The sequence below is a fragment of the Eucalyptus grandis genome, chromosome 1 (genome assembly GCF_016545825.1).
Source record: "Eucalyptus grandis isolate ANBG69807.140 chromosome 1, ASM1654582v1, whole genome shotgun sequence".
Lineage (NCBI taxonomy): Eukaryota > Viridiplantae > Streptophyta > Magnoliopsida > Myrtales > Myrtaceae > Eucalyptus > Eucalyptus grandis.
The window spans coordinates 41,019,576-41,041,228 of NC_052612.1; the positions used below are offsets into that span (position 1 = coordinate 41,019,576).

The 21,653-nt window shown below is 41.1% G+C and overlaps 4 protein-coding genes across 5 annotated transcripts; 2 read left to right on the top strand and 2 right to left on the bottom strand.

Annotated features, from left to right (window-relative positions):
* Positions 1–2,123: 2,123 nt before the first annotated feature.
* Positions 2,124–3,627, top strand: LOC104414159 (inactive protein RESTRICTED TEV MOVEMENT 2). The gene is made up of 2 exons (XM_010025189.3): positions 2,124–2,323; positions 2,953–3,627. Exons 1-2 carry the CDS (start codon positions 2,215–2,217, stop codon positions 3,438–3,440), a joined length of 597 nt encoding a protein of 198 aa, XP_010023491.2. The 5' UTR covers positions 2,124–2,214; the 3' UTR covers positions 3,441–3,627.
* Positions 3,628–4,313: 686 nt separating this feature from the next.
* On the bottom strand, positions 4,314–6,680 carry LOC104414168 (uclacyanin 1). Its single transcript, XM_039299237.1, has 5 exons — positions 6,654–6,680; positions 6,352–6,532; positions 5,856–6,074; positions 5,466–5,532; positions 4,314–4,533 (listed from the first exon to the last, which is right to left on the bottom strand). The coding sequence occupies exons 1-5, from the start codon at positions 6,678–6,680 to the stop codon at positions 4,314–4,316; spliced, it is 714 nt and encodes a 237-aa protein (XP_039155171.1).
* Positions 6,681–8,840: 2,160 nt separating this feature from the next.
* On the top strand, positions 8,841–15,312 carry LOC104443128 (nucleolar MIF4G domain-containing protein 1). Of its 2 annotated transcripts, none has more exons than XM_010056480.3 (13): positions 8,841–8,977; positions 9,084–9,190; positions 9,301–10,150; positions 10,248–10,315; positions 10,888–10,970; positions 11,443–11,542; positions 11,732–11,817; positions 12,482–12,564; positions 12,780–12,907; positions 12,988–13,089; positions 13,681–13,974; positions 14,172–14,294; positions 14,672–15,312. In XM_010056480.3, the coding sequence occupies exons 1-13, from the start codon at positions 8,974–8,976 to the stop codon at positions 15,053–15,055; spliced, it is 2,412 nt and encodes an 803-aa protein (XP_010054782.1). In that variant the 5' UTR covers positions 8,841–8,973; the 3' UTR covers positions 15,056–15,312. The 2 variants fall into 2 exon arrangements, with proteins under 2 accessions (XP_010054782.1, XP_018732076.1); XM_018876531.2 differs by having other exon boundaries at positions 9,090–9,190.
* A 1,836-nt stretch (positions 15,313–17,148) lies between these two features.
* LOC104443139 (5-methyltetrahydropteroyltriglutamate--homocysteine methyltransferase) lies at positions 17,149–21,335 on the bottom strand. The gene is made up of 11 exons (XM_010056489.3): positions 20,986–21,335; positions 20,810–20,897; positions 20,153–20,280; positions 19,655–20,046; positions 19,392–19,555; positions 19,091–19,171; positions 18,827–18,993; positions 18,619–18,724; positions 18,207–18,457; positions 17,883–18,084; positions 17,149–17,777 (listed from the first exon to the last, which is right to left on the bottom strand). The coding sequence occupies exons 1-11, from the start codon at positions 21,333–21,335 to the stop codon at positions 17,409–17,411; spliced, it is 2,298 nt and encodes a 765-aa protein (XP_010054791.1). The 3' UTR covers positions 17,149–17,408.
* Positions 21,336–21,653: the final 318 nt, after the last annotated feature.

The window sequence follows — 21,653 nt, forward strand, 5'->3', positions numbered from 1 at the left end:
ACTTTCGTTCGTCATCTGTACAATTTCTCTAATTATCGTAATCACTCGATATCATACTCATATCTTCCACTCCATTCACTTAAATCACACGTGTATTCGCTTAGTACTATGTTTACAAACTAAAGTAAACAACGATTTTCTCAAAACTCACGAGAGAGGAGAAGCGCAGAGACTAACGGCAAGCCCATGATTTGTGGTCCACAGAATGTTGCGTTATTCAGTACTGCGGCAACATAGGGCATTTGTTCCGTAACAATAATATGAGGACAAGGGATGTCAAATGAGTGGAATGGGTTGAGTTTGGGTCGGGTGGAAAATGATCTTACTCATATTGACCCCTTTAATCAATAATGACCCATTTTCATGCAATATGATTTTGATGACCCATACTTAATTTAACCTGTTGTACACCTATACTTGACTTGACCTATATTATTAAAAACATCCATATTTAACCCTACTTATGAAAGTAAATATCATTTTACTTTACCTAGTATAAGCTGTTCATGTTAATGTGCTGCTTAGATAAAATTTTATATAAATTAAGAAAGTAAAATAAAAAAATAAGAAGATGTAAGAAAATAAAACAAAAATGTAAAAACAAATAGAAAAAAAAATCAAAGAGACCAAAGGTGACTACCGTCTTTGATTTTATTTTAAAAAATCTATTTTTTTTTAATTTCTTTTCCTTTTTTTCTTCTTCTTTGCTTGGTTGCTGGTCTCGGTGATGGCCGGCGATTGACTACAAATGAGCTCAAGCCCCCGGCCTTGTTAGAGTCGGAAGGGTTTTGGCCGAGCTTAAGTCTCACCATATAGACAAAGCTAGAGCCTTGCCAAAGGTTCACGAGACTTCTACCTCACCAATTTGGCAAGCTTGTCCCTCGCTTGTGGCTAGCCACCAGTGGATGAAGAAGGAAAGAGGAAAAGGGAAAAAAAAAACAAAAAACAAAATAAAATAAAATAAAAATTCAAATATATATATATATAAAAGACTAATTTACTTAAAACTTGTTAGGTTACCCATTTATGACTCATTAAAGATCCATGTAGTTCTTATGCAACCCATTTTTGGCTTACTTAAACTTATTTTTAAAATCTAAGGCAAATTCATTAAAATATGGGTTCCAATTTTGTGACCTCTAAATTATGGACAAAAGAGTATGCAGATTCATTGATACAAAAGAAACGTGGAAAAAGTACCAAAAAGAGTCTCAAATTTATTATATTAATACCAATTAGTCATAAATTTTTTAATTAGATCAATTTAATTTTAACCATTTTTACATTGGTATCAATTTAATCCATCCGATTAATTTAGACTAAAAGAGCTGACGTGGACTCTGTATGTTTTATGTGACATGCTCATGTTGACATTGAATTTCTTTTATAATTATTAATGTATACATTTTTTTCGATTTTTTAATTTTTTTAATTTCTCTTCTTTTCTTTCCCTTTTCCCTTTTCCCTTCACTAGCCATCACCAAACCCAGGCCCAAGCATCCCACTCCTAAGGCGGGCAAGGGTGACCCTTGCTTGATGCAGAGGCGACCTCTACCTTGTCGATGGCCCACAGAGGAAAAAGAAAAAAAGAAGATGAAGGAAAATAGAAGAAAGATAAATAAATAAATAAATAAATAATTCGAAAAGATATTATAAAAAATTGTTTGTCGGTCATGCAACGTAAAATGATAGGTGTCAATGTTAGTAATTTCTAGCAAAAATTGACTAGGTGAACACATTTGATTAAACATGAAATGTTTAGGATTTTATTAGCATAATTAAAATTTTATGAATTAATTAGCAAAATTATAATAAATTTTGGACTTTTTGAACAATTTTCCCCCGGACAAAGCAACAACCAAGAACACTGGGCGAAGAATCCATGACTTGTCTTTCAATTTCATAAGGTTCCTTTCACCAATGTATTAGGGCATGCTCTCTCTACGATTGCCTGCGCGTTAAGGCAAGAATAGTGATCAAAACTTTTACATTGCCCCCCACTGGAGGAGATCAACAAACCATCTGAAGCCTTCAGCCAAATAAAGGAATCATTGTTCTTCTCAGTGCAAAAGGATCCAATTCCTGTCGGAAACCTTAATCTATAAAAAGAGAAGGAAAGAGAGATGAGGAGAAGCCTTTATTCGACAAATTGAAACATCCCGTTTCAAACACTCCTTAACAGACAAATATACACCAGAGAAGGGAAAGCACACCATGAGACGCAGGCCTGCCGCCCCCTCCCAGAGTGTTTACGAGGATTTCGAGCCCGAATGCAAATGGCACAATGAGGAAGGGCGCGATGTCATCGAGCTCGATGTCCACGGTATTTCACAAACCCATCGCACCATGACATTAGAATCAAATCACTGCGATACAAGTGCAGGGAGGTGCTGTAAGTACGATGACAGCACTAAACTTACATGTCAAAACGAGCACAAGCAGAACGATCATCTTCCTTGCATTTTAGGCGAAAATATTGCATGACCTTGTCGTGGTTCTTGTCCGCCTGAAAACGATCGACACCGTTATGTTGCTTGAGGGGTCAGTATATGTGCGCATCATCTTTACCTGATCGAACAACCAGTACATGCCTGCTTTGAGTCGTGCAGAGTTTCGCTCATCGAACGCCTTAGGCAAATCTCTCCCGTCTCTCTCAACCATATAACTCACAAATTGCGCAGATCGGGTTATGATAATTTTAACTAAACAATAGTTCAGTCAGCATGATTAACTAAGGGATTGAAGAATAGAGAGGTCACTTCGTGTAACAATGTACATCGATATATATGTTCTTTACAAATGTGGGAGCAAAGTGTCCTAACGGGCACTACCTGCCATCGCTCACGGTGGTAAAACTGAAAGCTCACATGAATCACGACAAGCCCGGATTTCGTTCCCTAGTACATTAAGCTTTTACGTCTATCATCACAATCTCTACCAACTTTCATGCAGGTTTCGAGAAGCGGCAACTCCGGGTCCAGGTCAGCAGCACCGGGGACGTGACTGTCTCCGGCGAACGTCCCCTCGACGACCAGAGATGGATCCAGTTTCGCAAAGTGTTCAAGTTCCCGAAGGAGTACAAGCTCGAGGAAACCCGCGCCAAGCTGGCCGGGAACGTCCTCCACGTCATAGTGCCCGTGCCCAAGGAGATGCGTCCCCAGGCCGCCGATGTCGCACAGGAAACACCACAAACAGGCGGCGGGCTGGAACGAAGAGGCAGTGGGAAGCCGCCGCCGCCACCGCCGCCACCGCTGCCGCTGCCACCGGTCGGGGTGCTGCCAACGGTCGGGGTGGACGAGGGCATGCTATGGTTACGGGCGTCATCCTGGAGCGTGGGAATCAACAAGAAGAGGGCTCTGCTGGCTCTGGCGGTGGTGGCTGTGCTGGCAGGGATTGGAGTTGGTGGGTTCTTGATTTGGAGGAGATATCTGATTTCATGATGCAATTTATACTCGTAGCCGGGAATGCAGAGATGAAAAGACTCCTTGCATTGATGTCACTTCATTTTTAATAAAATTTAAAATGGTTACAAAGCAAAAAGGATTACTTTCAAGAGAAGAGGATTACGTGACAAATTAACACGAATCGCATATTCGCTTGGCTATCAAAGATTCGAGGTTCTTGTTCCTGGTACTTTCTTGCTCGTCGGAGCGTCGCCTCCTTCACTTTCTCCTCTCCAGAGAAAAAAGATTGGCCAATGCAATGAACCGGCTGCCGAGACACCCGCAGATTTCTACGCATTCGACACACCCGCTGATCTATAATCTGATGTCTGAGAAGTGTCGCACCCCGACTCGTATAAGAATAGGAAAAATGACACTGCCGTTTTACGGAACTCAAACATGAACTACATTAACCTATTATCAAAATATATATATATAGTATACCTGAAAATCTGGGCAAGGGCTACCTCCCTTACGGCAGCGGCCAAAAAGAAAAAGGAAAAAGAAAAAAATAAAAAATTGTTACAAATTAAAAATATAATTTAAAATTGATCAAATTGCAAGTTGTAATAATTAGTTGGTACCAATATGATAGAATTAGGATTTTTTTCAATACTTTTCCAAAGAAATGAGCACCCCGAAATCACCAAACTGTACCATTCTTAATAAATCAAAAAAATTATTTGGTAATTAAACAAATCTCAAATGAAAGGAAGTCAGAAAAATCTTCTGCCATGGACAACTAAAAGTGTGACTGGCCGCTGCTTATGGTCATGCAGAAAAACTCCGTTTTGCTCTTATTTTCTGCCCAACAAGCTATGTCTCTATTTTGGAAGGAAATTGTAACATAAGAACGCATGCTTCGTGTTATCAAACTGTGATCAGGACAAGAGCAACCGCAAGAACCTTGAAGCTGGACGAGATGGCAGCGTTGGCACCCGAGGGCTTGTCACCAAACCGAGCGGACAGTACTGAAGCAGGACCACTGGTCGAATGAGGCGTAGTGCTGCCTGACCCCGCAGATGTACCACTAGTCCCCGGGAGTGGCAAGAGGGATGTAATCGTGGCCAGTTTTGAGGGCATCGTGCGCCTGCAGGATGTTGCACATATGGAAGTCGTTCATGTTCACTTGGCACGCCAACTGATCCTCCTCTTGTATTATTCCACTGCTTGCATGGTCTACTTTCTTAGATTTCGATGTTGTCGCTATGCGCCGACAATATGCATGTCTTGCGCCACTGTAATCCTTGAAGTCCTATTGCCCTGATGCTATGATGTAATGATCAATCTAACTCTTTATAATGTTCCATGTCGGTGTGTTGATATCTGGTGAATATTGAAGGAACGAGGATTTGGCAATTGAACCAGAAGCAGGAAGCCTTTGTGTCACGCTTGCGACCTGGTGTTTTAAGCTAACATCTGCCTCAGTTGAACGAGCTTGACATGCTAACTGACCAGAGCTCGGGGCATTCGAGTTCTAATTTTTTGTGCCTCTTGCCTTCGGGGGGAATAGACAGTGCTCATGCACAGGCGCAGTTCCGGGAGATCCAATTCAATCTTCTGTTAAAATTAAGTAAACTTTACCAGTTGCCTTTTTGCAGCTGAATGATGGTACTTGGTTTGTAAAGTATTTTGGATTTGCTTTTACATATAATTTACTGAGAAATTTCATAACTTGATTATCTTGGCAGTTGGCGTTGATCGTTCGGTAATCTCTCACAAATAAATCGAGTTTTTAAAACATCTACATTACATTTCTTCCGCATTATTATATAAGCATGGTTATATGGCGATTGATGTCGTTCTTTTGAACGTGTTAATGGACTCGGCACTAGAAAAAAGAAGGCTTGGGCTTTACCAACTCGTAACTGCGATCTCATATATGTAAGATTAGTTTGAAAGGGCTTTCATCTTTCGTGTTGAAGATTGTGCCGAAGGTGGTCGATGTCATATAATTGTTAAACTAGGATGTGATACGATCAATTGGTTGTTTTTCTCATTTCGTATCGATGACTTACATACCCTATCACAGTCTCTGTTTTTCTCGAATAAAATTTGAAAACGAGGAGAGGCGAGAGGAAAAGAGCACCTTGAAGTCACCAAATTGCACCATTCTTAATGAATCAACACAATAATTAAGATAGTTTACCAACTCCTGGCATGGGCCACTCAATTGTGACTGGCTGCTGCTGATGCTCATGCATAAAAACTCAATTTGCTCTTATTTTCTCCTCCCCGCTACAAGCTATGACTATCCTTTACTTTTGTTCATTGTTGTAACATAAGAACACATGCATCGTGTTATCAAACTGTGACCAGGACAAGAGCAACCACAGCGGCTGCAAGAAGCTTGAAGCCGGACGAAACAAGGGCGTCGGTGGCCGAGCTCATCACTTGGAGGAGGAGCTGGACCTGCGGCAGCGTCCATGACAGTGATCTTGAGCTTCTGGTTGAACTTGGCGCAGTGCTGGCTGATCCCGCAGATGTACCACTTGACCCCGGGAGTGTTAAGAGGGATGACATCGTGGCCACTCGTCAAGGTCTCATTCGCCGGCGGGATGTTGCACGCTTGGAAGTCGGTCGCGTTGGTCAGTTTGAACACATTGTGGTTGCCCTCTTGGTAGTTGAACTCTGCGAGAGAGTTAATCGGGATACATAATTTGTGACAATGCGATATATATATATATTAAGTCTAAGCTGAGTTAGATTTCGTTTATTATTCAGTCAAAAGAATGTGTTTTCCTCGACAAGAGAAAGCATCATCAATTATCTCCGCCAAATAAACAAGATGCGACTAGTTTCATACACGTGACAAGCAATTTGACAATAATAAAACTAGGATTGACTGATTTCTTTGCCAATTAGCTGTGTTCGAGTGTCCATGATGCCCCCAAACGACATGAAATACCGAGCCCGAGCTCACTTACAGAGACTATATCTCCTACGCGGACCACCTTGCCTTGAGCCCAAGTATTGTAGTCATAGTCGTTATTGGTCCAGCCGCTATCGTCTCCGACCGTCCACTGCGTTGCCAGGACGAGAGGGTGACAAGCGCAACGATGGCGAGGATGGCGAACTGAGAAGCCAATCTGATCGAAGCTCAGAAAACACTACGTATCAGTGAACGACTAGGGAAATGAATCTGGTGGGGGGGTCTTTGAGCGTCTATTTATACTGTCAACTGAAGTCCTTGGCGGGTCCATCGAAGACCACGTTTTCGCCGGCTATCGTCGGCATCGGCCGTAGAAATATCCTCTCGCGAACTTTGGGAGGCACGTGAGACACGGACAACCGTAAAAATTAAGGTTTTAAACTCCGATGACGATCGGATGTTGCGAAGGAAACATCGTGGAAGTTGCTGTCTTCGGTCCTCACACGTCAAGTGTTGGGCAGTCATTATGTCGTTGCGCGGACCGACCAAAAAAAAAAAAAAATTATGTCGTTGCGCGGGATAAAGAAGATGCGACCGAACGTGTTCAACGTGGTTTTTATTTTCGTCTGTATAATTTGGTGAAAAGTTGAAAACAATGGGAAACAACCTGACCTCGTCGTCGTTCTCCTTTCATGACGATGCGATAGGGCGCTTTCGCGCTTTCCTTGCTTCGATTGGGTCATTGTCCTTCGAGCGAGGAGCTACTCTTGTCGATGTCGAAATTTTTACCTCAATCTAGTTCACGCGGACCTCGATCGTGAGTTCATCGGCTCGCATTTCAGCGAGTTCGATTCAGCCTTGTAGCTCTAATTAGCATCAATCTCATCGCGGGTATAGTATTAAGAAGTACTCATTGGTCCATGCAAGAGTTTCCGAAGAAATATATGGAAAGAGGGGTAAGAAGCAATACAGCCTTTTGGTATCGTTAGAGCGTGTAACTAATTGGTAAATTCACCGGTGAATATGGTTGAGAGGAGGGAGTTCACTCCTTTTGCACAAACCCACATTGGTTATTTCTTATGAAGTGAAAAATTGAATCCGTAATCATCGGCGAGATTAACCTCACATGGTTGAGAAAGAGAGGTGATATGCTTAAAGATTAATCCCACTTTGATAAGATCTATTAACTATAGACATCTCCATGGAACTAATGTCGTATTTGTGACACTCGAGTGGCCTCAAGGTTATATATATTTTATTTAGGTTTTAGTTTAATCATCATTTTATCAGATAAATCACTACGGCCATCATGTAATTTCTAAGTTAAATTTCTTTCTAGTAATTTTATGAAAGTTCTATCCATGACTCCCAAAACGGCTAACTTCTAACTAAAGAATATAATCAAAAAAAGTTCTAAACATATTTTATTTATTCTAATTCAGTCCGAAATTTTTTAATTCTAAATTTTAAACATTTTATCGTATTGCCAATTGAATCCATTCGATCAATTTTTGTAAGAAATCATTAACGTAGACGTCACCATCTTACGTGGCATTACCAACACTTGAAGTGCACATTTTAAAATAATAATTCAATAATTTTTTTTTCATTTTTTTTAAATTCAAGGCCGAAGAGTGCATTTAGCCACCCAAATTAGGCGAGGGCCACAACAGCCTCTCTGATTTGGGCGAGGCTGCGACACCCTTGCCTAGGACCACAAGGGCAGCAATGCCCTTGCCCCAGGAGGGCGCCCCAGCCCTAAGTTTAAAAAAAAAAAAAAAAACCAAACCCAACGTTTTTTTTTTGGTCGGACGACGTTCTGCTATGTGCTAGTATGATAAAGACCTCTATTACTTTAATTAGTTATAAAATTGAATACAATTTTCCTCTTACTCCATTTTTTGGGGTCTCCCTCCCTCGTCTCCGGTCTCGCTCTTTCATCCTTCCCCATACCTTTCTCCTCCGAGCGAAAAGCAAACCCCAAATTCAGGCAGCCGAGGAAGAACACCGAATCAAAGACATAAAATTAAAGCGAAGATTTCAACCTGCGGGTTCGATTCGATTCAATTCTAAGACCGCGTCTCCTTCTCCTCTCTTGCCGCATGCAAATCCGTGGAGAAACCGGTGAAAATATTGGGATTTGGGGTTTGCAAATCTAAGGCCCTAGGCAACCCGTTCCCTGACGGCGGCGAGCGCTGCTTCGGCGTCGACAGCTTTGGCAACGGTTGCTATTTCAACAGCGTCTTGCAGGTTACTCTTCTCTCTCGGTTTTGATGGACGTCTGCTCCGGATGATGCCCGCTGCTGCTTCGTCCTCTGCAGCGGGAGAGGGGAAAGGCGTATATAGAATTTAGTTCTCCTCGTTTTGGTGGGAAAATCCATATTTGTTTTGGGGCCTTTTCCCTTTGAAATTCGTATTTACGGCCCATTTCGATAGCCCGTAACTACGACCGGCCCAAAATAGGCCCGGCCCGGGAAATTTGTCCGGCGTTGTCGTGCCGTGCGTGCGAGTTTGTATCAGGGCGTGGTTATCGATCGGGCCGGACGCTCTGGACTGAGCGGCGATCGAAGCGGAAACCGTGCGCGATTGACGCAGCTTCTTCTCCGTCTCGATCGGCAGCGGCGGCGACGAGCGTCGGTGTAGGGCGAACCGGGAAGCATGGGTGAGAGTTTCTCTCTCTTCCTCCTTGTGTTTTGCGTTCGTCGGAGTCTCGCGGGGCTTTTCGTTCTTTTCCTTCAAGCCTTTTGAGGATGGATTTGTGTTTCCAGCTGCAGAGAGAGAGCCGCCGGCGCCGGCGAAGTCGCGCCGCGACAAGCGGAAAGAAGCACGGTCGGCCAAGAAGGACCGGAAGAACCAATCCTGGATGCAGCATCAGGTTTTTCCATCTTCCTTCTCGTCGGTGATGTTATGATTTTTTATTCTTTTGGCGGGCTGCGACTTGAATGGGCGTGTCTGCGTTGCTTGCTGTGAACTTAATGTATGCAGAAGTCTCAGAAACCGAAGAAGAATTCGGTGGCTCCGAAGTCGAGCGGTGGCGAAAAATCGAAGCATGCTCCTCCGTCGCATCATTCGGCGGCGGTTGGAAGTTTTCGGACAGGCGGTGACTCTGAGAAAACCCTAGAGTTGGAGAATGATAATGCGCTGACTGTTCCAAAGGTCAAGTTTGAGTCTGTGTTGAAGGACGATTCCGATTCGTTGAAGTCCGGCAAAGCGAAGAATAATGTGAAGAGAAAATCGAAGACAAAGTTCGAAGAGTATGTCGAGAATGATATGCGGAAAGCTGCTATGTCTGTGGAGGAGGATTTGGAATTGGAAAGGAAGCTTGCCAAGAAGCTCAAGGTGAAGGAGGGGAAGCTACGCGGGTCGGACGACGGAATGAATATGTTTTTCAAAGGAATTCCTTCTATTCTTGATGCTTTTGAACAAGAAACGCCGGACTTAAGAGAGAATCATGGCGAAAGATTCGAGGGTGAATCTTCTGGGGAAAAAAGTGAGAGGTCCAACTTAGAGCATATGCAGGATGATGGAAAAGCTGTTCGTGTTAAGGCTGGCGCTGGTGGCTCAGTAGAACCCTTTTCTGCTGAGGTGGATTTAGATGATTTTCCTGCCGAGGCACCTACGAGGAAGAAAAGGAAGAAGAGTAAGACGATAAAGGAAGATGCATCAGACCTTAGCATCTGTAAAACAGAGACCTCTGGGGGAGAGGTTGCTAGGGAGGAAGATCCTGTAAATACGACCTTGACCGAGAGTAAGGCGAAGTATGTTGCACCGCATTTGAGATCCCGTGCTGGAAGTGAGTCAGAAGAGCACATGCAGCTCCGAAGGCGGGTACGAGGTAAGAGAGTTGTGTTACTCCTCATTAGAGATTATTAGTGTTCCTTGCATCTTCGAATGGATATCTGCACAGGTTTTAATCACTTGGTTTATTTCAGGTCTTCTAAATAGGTTGTCTGAATCTAATGTGGAATCCATCACTGGGGAAATAGCCACACTCTATTCCGTATGTCATCTAACTCCTCATAAGTTATATTTCATCTCGAGCTCTTTGCATCTTATGTGTCTTTGAGGTTCTTTTCATCTTGGTATTGCTCCTTTGAATCTGGCTATTTTTGTTCTACTTAATGTTTAAACCTGTGAGATTGAGAATTTCCCATGTTCTGAGTTTTGTGATGGTGAAGCATTATCTTAGATTGAAGAACTATTATTACAGTGCATCATTTCTTTAGATGTCTAGTTCCTTACACTCAACCATTGAGGTTTCCCCACTAACCACCCTTTCCACATGGAAAGAGGGAGGTGGGGGGTTCGAATCCCCACCTTCTCAGGAGGGTTAGGGTGGGGACAATTTAGTTTCAAATGTGGGTTTTGACTCTCATGCCTTGGAAGGAGGCAGGCAAAAGTTTGAGAGTAAGAGTTAGAACAGGAGTAACGTAGAATCAACCATAAAAAATAAAAAGTAAAAATAAAAAGGTTCCTTGTGCTCTACTACAATACGTCTATAACATCATTTTCACTTTTTAAGGGTGAATACTTGCTTAAGGACCTCAAGCTATATATTGTTCCCATATGCAGTCAGTTGGTCGCATGGCCGGTTCCAATATTATCACCGAAGAGGTTTTGGCATCTTGTTCTGGAGGTCCTCGTGGCAATGAACAGTTAAGTTTCTTCCTTTCCACTTTGATGTTCCTATCTTGCGCCTTGTCTTCTTGGCACACCTAATGCTGTTAATTAGGAAAATATTATCTAGGTTCTTAAATTTTTACTTGATTCCCATTTCATTCTTTGTGTATTTTGTTCATTGTTTCTCTGGGCCATATCTACTAGACATAAGTGTGGCTGATCTTCTTTTAAGAGTTTGGGTCCTCATTGGTCATGCAATTTGCACAACGGCTATCCATGGGCATATCTAAGCAGTGTTTAGATTGAAAGGTATCTCTGAAATTTGTATTATGGGCTGGTTATATGTTTATGTTGAGAGTAGAGCTGTAGTCTGTTTGCTGGTTCCTCCATATCAGGTAGAAGTATCAGAATTAGTAAAATTAAGCATGAAGCTGGGTTGTGTTATACCACAACCTTTGATCTAGTCTCAAAATTGCCTTTAACTCACATCTTCTGCTTCCTTTGAAGGTATGCCGCTGTTTTTGGATCTTTTGTTGCGGGCATCGCTTGTTTAGTTGGAATTGACTTCAGTGCAAAGCTCCTTGCTTCTCTCGCAAAATGCTTTGAGGTCTGAATCTTTGTATTGGAGCTTATAGCATTAGGACATTCTCAAAACATGTCTATATGAAAGGAGATTCCTGTCTATAATTGCATTTGCATATTAAAGCTTTTGTCATTATTTTTGGTCTTTATTATTGCATTCTTCCTACTTTTTCGGTTCTGAAAAGTTACTAATAGCAAGTCTCTTGGTCTGCAGAATGAGTTCCTAAAAGCAGACAATCTTTCCCTGCGGAATCTGACTCTCTTGCTCTCCTATCTATGCGTATTTGGAGTTTGTTCAAGGTTAGTGAACTACACATCACATAACTGCGAACTTGATTTTTGATGGATAAAACTTCTTAGGCACCTTGCAATTTTTGTATTTCTGCACGTTGTCATGGTAATTTTAAATGCTTTACCTTCCATCAAGACAAGAATAAAATCTTGGTTATTTAAATTTTTTTGTTTCTGATTTTTTTGTTTCTAACTACTTGTCCTCAATCTGGTCTTCATAATAGGGAAAGACATCTGCATTTAAATGCATTCACAATGTTGAGTTTTATTTGACAATTTTGAATTGTTAGGGTTCCTGGAAAAAGTCGTAGGCCTAAAGCTTGAATAGGGACTGCTGTAAATGCCATGGGTGTGCTTTTACCTGGACACAATATGCTATCCTGAACAACCAGGAGATAGGAAAAATTAGTGTGAAATTTCAGCATTTTGCATGATTGCTAAATACTGTCGAATACATCAAACATGATTGGCAAAAGGAATCAAGATCGGCACACTAGGAACTGCAATTGTGAAAGCTCTATCATTCGAAGTGGCATGTTACAATATAATCATTTTTTAAGGCTAAAGCTCAAGTTTTGGCTACAAAGTGGTCTAGATCAATTTAATTTTCTTATTTTCTTCGAATTATTTAAATATCTTCATTGACATCAGGCTTTCTCATGATGGATTCCAGTGACTTGATATATGATTTTCTGATCACATTGAGCAAAAGGTTGACAGAGATTGATGTCTCTACTATCTTGACGATCTTGCAATGTAAGACTTCTGGAACTTTGCTGTTGGCAGCTTTTTAAAGCTTTTTTCACATTCTGCAGATGGATTAGATAGTTTTCTCAAGTCAATTTTCAAGTTTTAATAGATTTTATTGCTTGACTTAAGGCCTTTCTTTGGAATTTTTACTGCTGATTTATGGAAGGAGGAATTCCCAACTTTTTAATTAGGTCTAACATGATGTGGTCATTGCCAATTAGGCTGTGGAATGAAAATAAGAGGTGATGATCCTGGTGCCATGAAAAGTTTCATCTTGAGTGTTCAAAATAGGGTGAATGAGTTGAAGGCCTCTCCTGATGATGGCAAGAAAAATATCAATAGTAGAAGAGTAAGCTGTCAATTTATTTCCTCTAAGAACACATTTCCTGAAATTGTCCCCTTTAAGTATCTAACTGAATCGCATTGCAGATGGAGTTCATGCTTGATACCATCTGTGATATAAAAAACAACAAGAGAAGGACGAAGGAGGATCCTGCACCTCACACAAGGATTAAGAAATGGCTGCAGAAGGTGAGCTGCTTAATTTGATGCAACGTCCATCTTTTAGCCCTTCTCATGTCTGTCCTTTCCTCCCAGCGCAGCCCTATTAGATGTAGTGGCAATTTTCTGGCGAAGTCTAGTTGACATATCTGGTCAGCTTTTTGTTAGATTCATTACACCTTTTCCTGCAATCTTCCAGCAGTTCAGAGAAAAAACTTGTGCTCAATATGGTGCCTTTGCTTTGGCATAATCTGTTATTCTCTCCCAGCAATTCTTGTAACATGTTCTTTATGCTTGACCCTCTGGTCTTTCTATTTCATCTTTGATTCTGTTACTTCAGTGAATGTCTGCTGAAGCAATGGAAGAGAAAGTGATATACAGATGAAGCCAAATAATAATTGATTTTGCCACTCTACTTAGCCTGACATGATGTGCTTGTCACTGCTGTGGAGTTGTCAAGTGGGATGGTGAATAATGAGAATTAGTTCTTGGTTGGCAGAATGAGCGGAGATCATAGGAATAGCATGTCTTTATATTCTATTGCTGATTCTTGAATTGTCATCTGCCGTTGTATATTTGAGTGTTGATGCTCAACTTATATGTTGATACTTCATTTCCCAGTTAGGGATAGAGAATGTTCTACTCAGAGGAATCAAGTGGAGCAAGTTGCTTGATCCAGACAAGAAAGGCCAATGGTGGCTTTCAGGGGACATGGCTTCTAAAACTGACGATATTGTCGAGGTTGCAAACACCATCGACAAAGAGGTCGCAGAAACCCAAAAAATGCTGCAGCTTGCCTCTGCCCAGAGAATGAATACAGATACTAGAAGGGCAATATTCTGTATAATAATGAGCGGAGAGGACTACATTGATACATTTGAGAAACTTTTGAGGTTGGATTTACCTGGAAAACAGGTAATTTACTAGCTGCACTCTTAGTGGGCATCACTTTCTTTCACTAAGTTTTCTGTTACCTCAACTGCAATCACATAGTAGCTTCGTTGAGAATTACGAAGGAAAGTTCCATATTTGTGCTGGGCCTTGACCCATTTGTCTGGAGGCAAAGAATCAGGGATATATCATCATTCCTGTTTGTCTTTTATGTGCTGCAGGACAGAGAAATTATGCGGGTTCTTGTGGAGTGCTGTTTGCAGGAGAAAGTGTTTAACAAATACTATACGGTTCTGGCTGCTAAGTTATGTGAGCATGACAAGAACCACAAGTTTACTTTGCAGGTACTCCTATCCATCTGCCTCACAATAGCTTAGAGGATTATACCAGTTTTCTGCATGATCTAAGGAATTAGTGGCACCTTTTATACAGAAGTAAGAAAAGATGGTTTGTATGCAATTTCTCTGTAGTCTAAAGTTTTTGTTCAGGCACTTCAGTTCAATAGTTGGTACCGAAATAGGCTATCAGTGAAGAAAATAAGATTAGAAAATAACGAAACTTAGCAGTCACAAGGAAGGCAGTCACAAAGAAGGGGGATACGGTTGGGGCGACTGCCTCTTGGAAAAGCCATCAATATTTTCTTTCCCTTCTATTCTGTCTCCCTGAAATTTGTTGTCTCCCTCATTTTATTAATTTGCTATCATCCTGTGCAAATCCACAGTTTTGCCTTTGGGATCACTTTAAAGAGCTGGAGTCGATGCAACTCTTGAGATCCATGCACCTGGCGAAGTTTGTGGCAGAGATGGTGGCCTCATTTACCCTATCACTTTCCCTTTTGAAAACAGTAGATTTCAGCGATGCTAGGCAACTAACGGCAAAACGGATCATTCACTTTCGGATGCTATTCGAGGTGATGTTCGAGCAACCGGATAGTCTGATTTGGAATGTCTTTACGCGGGTTGCATTGAGTCCGGAGCTCGAGACTCTTCGATTTGGCATCGAGTTTTTTGTTCGGGAATATGTGGTCAGTAGCAATAGAGCTCTGAGCGGAAAATTTAAGATTGTGAAGAAGGCTCTCAATAATGTTGAGGGCATCCTCATGTGATTTTTTTCCTCTTTCGGAGGCAGAATCCTTTTTTTTCTTTTGAGTTGAGTTTTCTTACATGCCTTTTCGGCGTGGCCAAAATTTTGGGGCTTAAATTAGGTTGTAGTTCAGAAGCTGTTTCATGTACGATTTACATTATGTGACGGTGAATCGGTACTGTCTTCTTGAGAATGTTACCCTTATGTTTTGGTCTAGATGAAATTGGAACGTCTTGTCCTTGCACAAATTCATGAAATGATTATTCAATTAATCCTAAACATATCATATATTACAGGCAATTCAGTTCTATACTTTTGAATTATATCTATTTAATTTTAATTTTTTCAATGACTTGTTAATATAATATTTTCGATCAATTTTTAGGAAATTGTAGATATTTATAATTTTTTAGAATTTCCTAATTTTTTTTTATTAATTTTATTGATATTCATATTCTTTTTTCGTTCTTTTAACTCTGTTAAAAGCCATCCCTAGCGGACTGTGGGCGAGGAGCCGGTGGCTTTTGTCACGGCCCAGGCAATGGAGGGAAATAAGAAAAAATAATAGAGATTAAAGAAAAAAGGAAAAAATAAAAAGTTTCAAAAAAATTCTAAATCTTTTAAAATATTTATATCAGCATCAATCGTACTACTCACGTGGACGGTTTCCAGCCAAAATTAATGACAATGACCAAATTTAATTTTTTTTTTAAAATAGAACTATATTAGTACTATTGAAATATGTAAGTTTAACACATTTCGAACAATTTTTAGAAGCTCTTTTCTAATTGTCCACAGCTTCTTTGTGTATGTTATTGACCATTTGAGGGCCCTTTGTTGTAAAATTTGGGATCTCTTTGGTAACTATTCCATTCTCGATAACAATTTCTACTTATAATTTTTTTTTAATTTTGTTTTTTGAATAAGTTTCTAAGCATTTGAAAACATTTAGTAATTGTTCAAAAATTTTACTCCTAAGATATAAATGCATTTGATAAAATCTCACTTTCTTTGTAATATAGAATTTCTTTCGATTTTTTAATAATTTTATTATATATATTTTTCCTTTTTTCTTTTTCTTCTCCTTCTTCCTTTGGCCAACAATAAAGAATAACATTTTTGTACTTTTTAATTCTATTCCAAATCTATTCTCAAGAATAAAAGAGTTACCAAATAAATTTTTATTCTTTTTTTGTTAGAATCGGGTATTGTTTAGCCAGTTAAAGCACATTTGGTAATAATTATATTCCCAAGAACAATTTCTAATCATTTTAAATTGTTTGATAACTGTCCAAAATTTATGATTTTATAATAGAATTGCGTTTGATACCATACTCAAAATTTCTACTCCAAATCATTTTCTTTTAATTTTTAATTATTTTTTCTTATTTTCTTATTTTCCTTTCTCTCCTATTCTTTTTCTTCAAGTGGCCGATCGCGGCTCTCGTCGGCCAAGCCTCATCGGTGGCCAGGCAAGCCTCGTCGGTGGCTAGGCTTACCTCCGACAAGCTCGCCGGACCGGTTGCTAGCGACCGGCAGTGGTGGATGGCGGACGGTAGCAAACGGCAACCACGGTGGTGGCAGTAGATGAAGAAGAAGATGAGAAAATGAAAGAATAAGAAGAAAATGGTTTGATTCTTAGATTTGTTTTCGGGAATAAAAATCAATTTTTTTTTATTCTTGATTATGTTCCAAATCTATTTCCGAGAATAAAGAAATAGAAATTTATTTCCGAAAATAAAATTTTACCAAACACGATTACGTTCTAAAACTATTTCCGGAAAAAAAAAATCAGAATCTTGGGATGATTAGCAAACAAGCCATTATCAAATAAGCTCTTAGAAGCATACGACAAAAGCGTTTGCCGGATCATTTCTTTTCCTCAGTGTTTGTATTTGTTGCTCTCCAACATGGATCCATGGAGGTGCCGCATCGGATTTTTGGACATCGCGTGAACCCCTCTCAAACACATCCCGTTAGAGCTTATAGCGCTTCTTTTCGCCAATCTAGATATGTTTATGCCAGGGGGAAATTAACGAGTAGAAAAGACAAAATTGGTGTGAAAAATCGCCTCTCCGCACGCTAATTGGTAAACGAGCATTTGATCCTCTGACAAGGTACAGAAAAGCAATTTCATTCTTTTCAAAGAAGGCGATGCGTAGTACAACAACCGGAAAATTTTTGGCATAGAGAAAAATAAGCGGATTGAAACGGGAAAAAAAATGACCCTCGAGGCGGCCTCAAACCTCCCGACATCTTGTTCACCCCGATTATTAAATCCATAGCGCGACAGAAATCTTGGCTTCTTGTGATTGTATTAGTAGTAACCGACGAAATATCGTGTCCAGGATTGAACTCCCCGACTTTAAGGCTGCTCACTTGGTGCTCGCGAGCTGGGTGCGGAGCACCTTGGCGGCGGCAACCATGTTCTTGAGGGCAGGCTTGACCTCGGTGTACTTGCGAGTCTTCAGTCCGCAGTCGGGGTTCACCCACAAGATGTTCTTCTCAAGCACTGCAAGCATCTTGTTAACACGGTCAGCGATCTCCTCGGTCGATGGTATTCTCGGGGAGTGGATGTCGTAGACACCAGGGCCAATTCCGGCACCGTACTTCACTCCCTCACGGAAGACTGAGAGCAGCTTCTCATCGGAACGGGAGTTCTCGATGGTGATGACATCGGCATCCATGTCAATGATGGAGTGGATGATGTCATTGAAGTGGGAGTAGCACATGTGGGTATGGATCTGGGAAAAGTGGGAAAGAGGCAAAATTAGCGAAGAACGGCAAAGACAACTCAAATGCATCAGTTATAACTTGAAACATGAAATGTGAGCCGGCTGAGAGAGAACCTGAGTAGTGTCCTTGACGCCGCAGTTGGTAATCCTGAAGGAGTGAACGGCCCATTCCAAGTAGAATGCCTGCTCGGACTTCCTAAGGGGAAGACCCTCCCTAAGAGCAGCCTCGTCAATCTGAATGACATTGATGCCTGCCTTCTCCAGATCCTCCACTTCATCCTTGATGGCCAAGGCAATCTGATAGCAAGTCTCAAATCTGCAAGGACAACCCACAGTCATGTAAGGAATTTCTTGCCAAGAAAGCCAAAAAAAAAGGAGCATTGTAGGCTTAAATTTTGATTTTGCTCATCAAAATATTTGGTTTGTGTTCATCTGTACCTCGGCTGATCGTTTCTTACGAAGGACCAGTTCAGAATGGTGACAGGGCCAGTAAGCATTCCCTTCATTGGGCGGGCAGTCATGCTTTGGGCCATAGAGGACCAGAAAACGGTCATTGGCTTGGGACGGCTCACATCACCATAGATGATAGGAGGTTTGACACAGCGAGAGCCATAAGATTGCACCCAACCATTAACAGTGAAAGCAAAACCAGACAACTGCTCGCCGAAGTACTCAACCATATCATTCCTCTGCAATCAAGATGATCAAAATTAGAAAAAGAGGAAGACTTGAAGGAAATGGCATGCCCAACCGTTCCTGGATTTCTTTTTATTCTGGTCAAAACTTTCTCCTGTTCACTGTTTTCCTCATTGCTAATATCGTAGGGTTGTAACCCAAGTAAGAAGCTGACCTCAGGCTCTCCATGAACCAAAACATCAATATCGAGCTCCTCTTGGAGTTTGACAACCTTGTTAATTTCCTCCTTGATGGCCTTGACATACTCATCCTCAGAAATCCTATTAAGCATTCATGGTCAATGGTGTCAATCATGAGGATGACAAATCTCTCAAATTCAAATGGACAGCAGCAACACAGTGAAAAAAATTAGATTCACTTACTTCTTGGCCTTGTATTCACGGCGGACTCTTCGGAGTTCCACGGTCTGGGGGAAGGATCCAATGGTGGTGGTTGGGAGGATCGGAAGGTTCAGCTTTTTCTGCTGAGCATCAAGCCTAGCACTCACATTGGTAGCACGGCGATGGTCAGAACCCTTCAAAGCAGCAGCCTGGAAAAAGAGAACATCAAGCCATTAAAACATTATTAAAACCTGTTTGGTAGTATTAAAGACAGAGATATACAGAAGCAAAACCCAATGAACTTACAGCCTTCTGAACAGCCTGATTAATCACCCGCGGTGAGGTCTTTCTTGAGGCCTGAGCAGTGGCATTAGCAGAGAAAAATGCCTGAACAGAGAACCACAGCTAATGAGCAAGGGTTCGATACAAAATAGTACAGAAGAGAAAGACGACATCTTTTCCACTAATTTGATCACAAGTCTAGGTCAAGCCCTAATCACAAACTAGTTGTACAATCTGTTAATTGTCAAGAAACCTACAAATAACTGTTGACCTCAACAATGACTAGCTTCTGACGGGAATTATTGAGCAAAAAAACAAGTGGTACCTCATCCTTCTGCCCAGCCAATGCCTTTGCCAACATATTCACTTCAACAACCTTCTGAGCAGCAAAAGCAAGCCATGATTTGATTTCCTTATCCAACTTGGTTTCATTAACTAGGTCCACAGCAGTGTGCAAGAGGGAGCAAGAGGTGGAGACCACAAGCTTGTCTGGAGGTACAAACAATTAATCAGAAATCAGAATCCAACTCATAACAAAGGCATACCACGACAAATGTTGTGCCAAGTATAAGTGGGGTGGTTTTGTACCTTTGCCCACAATGCCCTCAAGAGCATTCAAGGTACTCAGAGATGCAGCAAGATCATTTGCCCAGATATTCCTGCCATCAACCACTCCAGCAAAGAGGTACTTGCCTTTAGGAAATGCACCCTTGATCAAGTCAAGGGTCTTAGTTCCACGAACCAAATCAAATCCAAACCCGGTAACACCCTTCAAAGACGTAAGGACTTTGTAGGCCTCGGCAGGGATATCAGCAAAGTAGGTCTCAATAAGGACATTCAAACCAGAGAGGGACGATTCAAGTTGTGAGTAGGCTTCTGTGAAGGCTTGCAACTTGTGAGAATCAAGATCCATCACAAGGGTTGGCTCATCAAATTGAATCCAAGAAGCCCCAGCAGCCTTAAGTTCAGAGATAACTTCCCTGTATGTTTACAGAGCATCGTGAACAAATGAAGTCAGTCTTTATACTATTAACAATGCAAAATCACTAACTATTATTTTCCTTTTTATAAAATTCAATTTCTCACTTGTAAACTGGAAGGATCTTTCCAAGAAGTGAAAGCAGAGAGAAGTTCTTGTCAACACCCTTTGCAGGCTTAGAAAGCAGCAAGTAGGAAACTGGACCAACAAGGACCGGGACAGTGTTTACTCCCAGCTGCATAAACAACAGAGTCAAAAACTGATCCACACCATGTGTTTATGCATATCAATTGGTATGCCAAATGAATGAAAGAACTGAATTCAAAAAGGTAGCAGAGGCAGAGACATAAATGTAATGTGTCACAGTAAACACATCCAAACATAAAAATGTATAAATCTTCCAATCTCACATCATACTAAATATCATCAGTTTCATGGACCATAGAGTATAAACTTTAGATGGCAGGAGACAACACATGCTACAAACCTATTTTATTCATATTAACATCATTGGCAGTAGTTATCAGCTCCTCTTATAGGATAACACAAATGATAGGCCAAATGCCAGAAGTTTCTCAAGTTTTATAATCAAAGTGAACTTGCGGTTATGGAGCTTGTCTCACCATAGAGGTAAAAAGTCTACCAACTAAGCCTTACGTTCTTAGTTACTTACATTAGACAGTTTAATATATGTCATGATGCATTATAAATCTATAACCTTTCAATATACATTCAAACCAAAAAAAACAAAACAACTTGCATACCGCCTTCGCCTCCTTATATTCGCTGACAGCTTTGTGAGAAGCATAGGAGAACTTGACATCAGGACCCAATTCAGGGACAATGTAGTGGCTGGATCAACACCAGAGACATTTGTCATTACTGAGAACAAACCACGGATGATCTAAGACATGCTGCATGAGAGGACTTAATAACTTACTAGTTGGTGTCAAACCACTTGGTCATTTCCATAGCAGGAACAGAGGCATTTCCTCTGGCCATGGAGAAGTAAACATCATGGCCAATCTCACCGCCTTTCCAGCCATATCTGGGAGGCACAGCTCCGAGCATCGCGGTAGTGTCGAGCACCTGGTCATAGTACGCGAAAGTGTTGCTGGGGATGTACTTGATGCTGGCATCAGCCATCTGCTTCCAGATGGACGATCTGAGATCTGCGGCCACCTTCTGCAGATCCTCTGCACTGCTCTTCCCATCCCAGAACGATTCCAGGGCAAACTTGAGCTCTCTCTTGGGGCCCATGCGAGGGTATCCAACAATGTGGGACGCCATTTCTCTGTCGAATCATATTAAAAGGAGAAAATGTTCAATTATCTTGACTTAAAAGAGCCAGAGGTCATCAAACCATTCTCAGGTATAAAGTCTACTAGATATACGACAATGGCCGATCCCTCCATAACCCGTTAACGTCGCAATCAAAGTAGAAAGAGGCAAGGTGGTAAGGGTTGAATAGAATGAAAGAACTGAAAAGGAGTTTCCAATTGCCACTAAAAAAGCATACCCATTCTTCTGTTAGAAAAGAAAGAAAGAAAGAAAGAAAAACAGAGACTCTGGAGCTCCTAGAAATGCCCCAGCGTGGATCTATATTGC